Source organism: Rhincodon typus, chromosome 26, assembly GCF_021869965.1.
Source record: "Rhincodon typus isolate 14 chromosome 26, sRhiTyp1.1, whole genome shotgun sequence".
NCBI classification, from domain to species: Eukaryota; Metazoa; Chordata; class Chondrichthyes; order Orectolobiformes; family Rhincodontidae; genus Rhincodon; species Rhincodon typus.
In genome coordinates this window covers 2,544,414-2,551,315 of record NC_063357.1, presented here as the reverse complement: position 1 = coordinate 2,551,315, position 6,902 = coordinate 2,544,414, and the positions used below count along the sequence as shown (strand labels likewise).

At 50.3% G+C, this 6,902-nt stretch overlaps 1 protein-coding gene across 1 annotated transcript; it reads right to left on the bottom strand.

The window, feature by feature from the left end:
* Positions 1-5: 5 nt before the first annotated feature.
* On the bottom strand, positions 6-688 carry LOC109926096 (transcription factor Sox-19b-like; the record flags this gene model as incomplete). Its single annotated transcript, XM_020525986.2, has 1 exon — positions 6-688. A coding segment is annotated over exon 1 (675 nt), but the record flags the coding sequence as incomplete, so codon positions are not given.
* Positions 689-6,902: the final 6,214 nt, after the last annotated feature.

The following is a 6,902-nucleotide window of genomic DNA, read 5'->3' as shown; positions in this document are numbered from 1 at the left end:
GAGGAAGCGGCGGTGTACGGCATCTCGTAGCGGGCTTGATGAAGCGGCGGCGGGTACGGCGCCTGCGCGGAGCCGGGGGCCTGGGGCAGCGACGCGTCGGCCGTCGGGAAGCCCCCTCCTCCTGCGCATGCGGGCGGCAGCGCGTCGGCCGTCAGGAACCCCCCTGGCGCCGCCCCCCAGGGGTACGGGCTTCCGCTGGGTCCTGGCGCCAGCAGCGCTCCGCCGGCCGCCACCAGCGAGACCTTGCCGTCCTTCCGAGGTAGCGCCTTGCTCTTCCTCCGCGGGCGGTACTTGTAGTCCGGGTAGTCCTTCATGTGCACGGCGCGCAGCCTCTTGGCCTCGTCGATGAACGGGCGCTTCTCGGCGTCGCTCAGCAGCTTCCACTCGGCGCCCAGCCTCTTGCTGATCTCCGAGTTGTGCATCTTGGGATGATCCTGTGCCATCTTCCTCCTCTGGCCCCGGGACCACACCATGAAGGCGTTCATGGGCCTCTTCACCTTGTCCACCTCCAGCTTGGGGCTGGCCTGCTGGCCCAGGGCGCCAGCCGCCTTCAGCTCCTGCTCCAGCCCACTGTACATCTGCACAGCAAGATCCCACACACACACACAGACGAGAGAGAGAGACACGGAGGAAGCTACAGCACAGGGAGATGGGGAGGAATAAAAGTTCAGGTACCCCATCTCCCAGCTTATTATATGGGTTAAAACCACACCCCCTCCTCCCCTGCAACCAATCAATGGCCAAGTAGACCCTTAGCACCCACCCATGATATGACGTCAGACTTCAGTATTAACATAATAAGGGGTGGATCCTACAAAGTCTTTCCTTCTCTTTCTGTCTCTTTTTCTCTCCCCCCCCATGTCTGACCCCCTCTGTTTCCTCCCCCATCCCCCCACCCCGTGTGTGTCTGTGTCTGTGTCTGTCTCCCCCTCTCTCCACCCCCGTCTCTCCCCTCCCATTCCCACCCCCTCCCAAGAGCCCAGTCAGGAAGCCTCCTGGGAAATCTTACCAACAACTGCCCTGATTTAACAACTTGTATTGAGCCCCCCCATCCCACCTCTACAGTTTCCAAACGAGGGAGGTTTTGTAGTCTACAAAGTAGCAAGGTGAATTTTGCTTCTATATGCAGAGGGAGTGGGGAGTGTTAGCGAGTGGTTTAAATGCCCCCACAATAGCTATTTCGTGCCAGCAAATGGAAGGGAGAGGTGACCAAAAATGTTGGTCAAAGTTACTGAAGCACACTCTTACAGGAGGGGGTGAGGGGGAGAGAAAACACAAGAGAGGGCAGTGGAGGGATTTAGGGAGGCTTTTCCAGGGCTTAGGGCTGCCAGCCAGTGGGAGTGACACAAACTAGGGATGGATCAGGAGGCCAGATTTGGAGCAACACAAAAATATGGAGGGGTGTAGCGGTTGGAATGGGTAACAGAGATAGGGAGGGGTTTAGGGGCCGGAGGAGGTGACAGAGGTAGGGAGGGGTGTCGGGGCCGGAGGGGGTGACAGAGGTAGGGAGGGGTGTAGGGGCCGGAGAAGGTGACAGAGGTAGGGAGGGGTGTTGGGGCTGGAGGAGAAGACAGGGGTAGGGAGGGGTGGGGCTGGACAAGATCATGAGATAGGAAAATGTGTAGGGCTGTGCTTGAGGTCATGGTCTGATTAAGATGTAAGGGTGAGAATTTTAAAACAGCTTGCTGAGCTGAGAGTATGTGTAGGTTTGTGAGCATGGTGTAATTTATAAATGGGATTTGGTATGAGTTGTAATATGAGGTTTGTGCAAGGGATGAGATGAATTCAGAGGTGAGCCCCTCCCATATCTTAGCACTCCTCCACTCCAGCCTCACAAGCATTCTCTTATCTGCATTGGTGGCTGTGATTGACCTGGGACCTTTGAACCCTGGAATTCTCAACTCCTTTCAGATGGTCCTTAAAGCCTTTTGGTCACTACCCTTAATATTTCCCTATGTGACTCAGTGTTGACCTCTGTCTGTTTACAGTCCTGAGTTCGGATGTGTTACTGAATGACAAGTGCCACACAAATGCAAGACTCTGTTGTGGGCAGTCAGAGCATTCAGAAGTGAGATGGTTGCATTTTTCTCCTGTGATTACAGAATCAGGGCATGGCCCACCAAGGGATATGGAATTGAATTGAAGGAATTGAGGGCAAGGCCAAATCCTGAGGACTGAAAGACCCCCTCCTGTTCCTGTGTGCCAGACTTGAAAGGCTAAATGGGCTTCTGCTTGTAACAGGCTCGAGGGGCTGAATGATCTGCTGTTCCTGTGTACAGAAAGGGACTGGACAAGGTTACAGAGGTCGGGAGTGAGGTCATTGAGAGATTACGGTATGAGGGGCTGAATGGCCTCCTACTGATCCTGAACATAACCCAGACAGGCTTGCCCACACCCCATGAATGATTTTAAAAGAATTGCAGCTGGTATTATCCAGAATTTGAGCAGAAATTGGGACCTCACTGAGTAAAATTCTCTGCCTCTGTGATCTTTATAAGACTATCTTGTAAGCAACACATAAGCAGGAGATTTACATGCAAAGATTGAAGGAAGTGCATTCAGAATGACATCAGAACAGTGAGGTTCTTACAATCAGGAAATGCATGAACAGACAGCAACACTTTTCTCTGGGAAAAGAGGAGGTTAAAGTTTGGCCTTATATAAAGGAGTTTCAATGGGGAAGATGTAAAGAAAATGTTTCCACTTGTGGAGGAGAGCAGAACTCAGTGTCATAATTGCAAGACAGTCCCTAATAAACTGAAGGGTCAGATGGTCAGCGCTGAGGGAGTGGGCACTGTCGGAGGGTCAGTGCTGAGGGAGTGGGCACTGTCGGAGGGTCAGTCTGAGGGAGCGCCGCACTGTCGGAGGGTCAGTGCTGAGGGAGTGGGCACTGTCGGAGGGTCAGCGCTGAGGGACCGGGCACTGTTGGAGGGTCAGCGCTGACGGAGCATCACGCTGTCAGAGGGTCAGTGCCGAGGGAGGTTAGGCTTCGTGCTGTCCTGCGATCACTATTCACTATTCCATAAGCGTAACTAAACATTGACATGGGTCATTGTCGCAATGTTGTTTGTGGGAGCTTGCTGCTCCAAAGATGCATCCCTTGTTCCCTCCATTGCAAGAGTATTTTTTTCAAAAAAGTACCTCACTGGCCACAAAGCCATTTTGGGATATTTGGTGGTCATGACAAGAGCTGCGTAAAAGCAAGACTTTCTGATGGAATGCTGTGGTCTTCCCTCAGGAAATGGGCATGGGGTAGGGGCTCAGTGCCTGGAGTCAGTACAGAAGGGGAGCAGGGTGCACGGTGTCTCTCTGTGACACTAATAGCAGATGAAGTTTTCAGGGTGTGTTAAATTCAGGGGAGCTCAAAGTTATAACTACATGATTCCCTTCCTGACAAATGGGAGTGGGTGGGGGAAGCCCTTTTGAGTTCACAGTGAAAAACCGAAACCAAGAACCATCCAGAAAAGGGTCATGTTGGGCTGGAAATGTTATCTCCCTCACCACAGATGCTGCTGAGTTTCTCCAGCACTTTCAGTTTTCGTTTCTGATCCACCGTACTTTGTTCTAATGTAGTGAGGATTATCCCACCACTGCAGTTTGGCGTTCAGCCGGAGGGGAGTGTGAGTGATCAAAATGCAGAGTGTTACCTCTGGTTTGCTCACGGTCATCTTCTCAAATCCTGACCCTCTCGGAGGCTGCTTATTTCAAAAGTTTACTTCAGCAAAGTCTGGTCCCTGTTCTAATTCCCTAACCACGAAATCAAGGCTGGAAGCTGCTTCCCTCTTCCCAACAGTTATTATTTGCAAAGAAAAATATTTACGGTCCTGATTTTATCTGGTTGATTGTCTCCTGCTCTCATAGCCCCTTTGAGATGCAGAATGTGAGCAGCCAGTCATTAATATTAATGATTCTGGTGGGGGAGGGTTTGGGATTTGGCTCAGCGTTTTTATGTGTTCCCTGTGTATTTTGCAGGTGCTTGCCCTGTTTGATCGACAGCCCCTGTCACTGCTCCATTCATGTTCTTCCAGGGTCTCCCAGGCAACTGGACTGTCTTCATTCTTCCCAATTTCAGACTCATTGCCAGTTTAAACCTCTTGTTCCATCCCCGTCACCCTGTAACCAGCATGATGCAACAAAACAAATGGATTTAGAAGATTTCAGAACTGCGTTTGCTGCTTTGAAACTCTGCTGTCTCCCTGGCATATTTTGCAAATGGTTTCATACGTGCTTCTTTGTAAATATAGCTGATCAAACACCAACATTTTTATTTGCAGAGAGAATGGAACAAAGTTTTTACATTTGTTTGCAGTCTTCCTCTTTCACTTACTATGCTTCAATCTCAAACTTTTACTTTCTCTCCTTTCGGTCTCTCCATCTCTTGTCTTTCATTGATTTTCTCTCCATTTCACACCATCTCACTTGTTTCCTCTCCTCTTTCTTATTCTCACTCTTCTCCACCTTCCCTTCTTCTCTCATTCTTATTCTGTCTGTCTTGTTCTCTGTCTTAGAGTCATACAACATGGAAACAGAACCTTTGGTCCAGTCAGTCCATGCCGAACATAATCCCAAACTAAACTAGTCCCACCTGCTTGCTCCTGGCCCATATCCCTCCCTTTGTATTCATGTACTTATCTAAGTGTCTTTTAAGTTTGTTCTATCTCTCTCTCTCCCCTTCCCCCTCACTGCCTCTCTCACACTCTGTGTCAGGTGTCAGCCACTGTGTTATGTCACATCCTATCAAGCTCTCCATGTTATAGCTTTTTTAAAATTCGTTCATTCACGGGACGAGGGAGTTGTTGGCTAGGCCAGCGTTTGTTGCCCATCCCTAATTGCCCAGAGGGCAGATAAGAGTCAACCATATTGCTGTGGGTCTGTAGTCACATGAAGGATGGCAGTTTCCTTCCCTAAAGGACATTAGCTGCTTTCCTTCGCACACTTAAGGCTGTTACATACCCTCTGGACTGCAGCCTGAATAGGAGCAGTCAGAATGTGGAACCATGTTAATGACTGAATGTTTCTGTCGGGGCCTTTAGGTGACTCTAGGTCCACACCACTGTGGGTGAGTGGCTTCTGTAGGCCTAAACAGTGTCCCAGCTGCACCCCAAATCAGGACTGACAATCCACTGCTGTAACTGGAGGCTGATAGTCAGGGCCAATCATCCCCTAATGTGCCCATCCCGAAGAGACTCACTCTGTTTACACAATACACATGCCAAATTGACATGAGGAATAACATTGAGTTAGCAGGAGCCCGGATGATTTTCATAGGCTTACAGGTGGTCACTTACTGTGGAATAGGATCAGGTTTACATCAACTCTCTCTTACCCTCTCACACGTAAACACTTTCACACAGATACTTACACAGACACATACATGTTCACGTAAATACACTCTTTAAATCCTCCAGCCTCTATACCCATCCCTGTCTCTGTCACCTCCTCCAGCTCCTTCACCCCTCCCTATCACTGTGATGTCCTCCAGACCCTACATCCCCTCCCTGTCTCTGTCACCTCCTTCAGCCCCTATACCCCTCCCTATCTCTAAACTCCCCAGCTTCTACATCCCTCCCTATCTCTGTCACCTCCTGCAGCTCCTACACCCCTCCCTATTACTGTGACATCCTCCAGACCCTACACCCCCTCCCTGTCTCTGTCACCTCCTTCTACCCCTACACTCCCTTCCTATCTCTCACCTCCTCCAGCCCCTACACCCCTCCCTATCTCTGTCACCTCCTCCAGACCCTACACCCCCTCCCTACCTCTTGTCACCTCCTCCAGCCCCTACACCTCTCTCGACCTCTATAATCCTTGGAGATCTCTTCCACCTCCTCTAATCCTGGCCTTTTGAAATCCTCCGATTCCCATCGCCCCACCATGAGTTGCCATGCCTTCACCTGCCTAGGTTCTGAGTTGTGGAATTTCTTCTGTAAACCTCTCCTTTCTTTAAGATATTGTTTAGACCCTGACTGATGGTTGTCTGGTAAATGCATGTGCAAAGTATCTTTCACCAAGGCAAAGGTTTTACATAAATTGAACTTGAAAATGGAAATTAGAGAATATTTTTCCCAGCCATTTTCTGCGAGGGAGGATAGTGATACCAATTACACAGCTTGTTCTCACAGGCTAGCACCGGCTCAAGAGGCCAAATGGCCTCCTTTTGCGCTGTGTCCAATCTCCCTCACCCCCTCCAGACTCTCCAGATGCTGTGTGGCAGGGCCCAGCACTGATGGTCAGTGAAACAAAGGCTGTCCCCTCTTCCCCTCCCCACTCCCTCTCAGCACTCACCCCCCTGCTGTCTTCCTTCAATGGAGCGAAGGAGATTAGCTTGGGGAGGGGGTCTGTAGGTAGCGGGGGAGAGATGCTTCCCTCTCATAATTCAGTCATGGGCCATTCTTCCTCGAAGACAGATCACTGCAGAGTTCCCAGCACTTCACAACCAATTAGAGATGCATTAAAGAGCCATTTGCATTTGAACAGAGTCCATCCTGCAAACCTCTTCAGAAAATCCCCAGCCCCTGGGTATGGGCTGGCGGGGCGGTGAGGTGGGAGGGACAGAGAGAGGCAAGAGCTGCTTCGTGAGGAGACAGCGTCCACAGTTACCAAAGTGGGGAAGAAAATATTTGCAAAAGTCTGTTTCCATTTTTGGGCTTCAGACTAACAGCACATCCCGACAGAAATGAAGGGAGACAAGAAATCTTGAATATGTTGGAAGATTTCTGCAGGTCTTACAGCAGTCTTGGGGAGAGAAACAGCATTGGCATTTAATATCCACCGCTTATCAGTGCTTCCTCAAAACCTACAGAGGCCAGTCAGCCCAGTGTTCCTTTTGTGCTAACACTTCAGATGAGCAGTCATTCATAGCCCCACTTAGTCCACTACCCCTCCCTATCTCTGTAACCCCC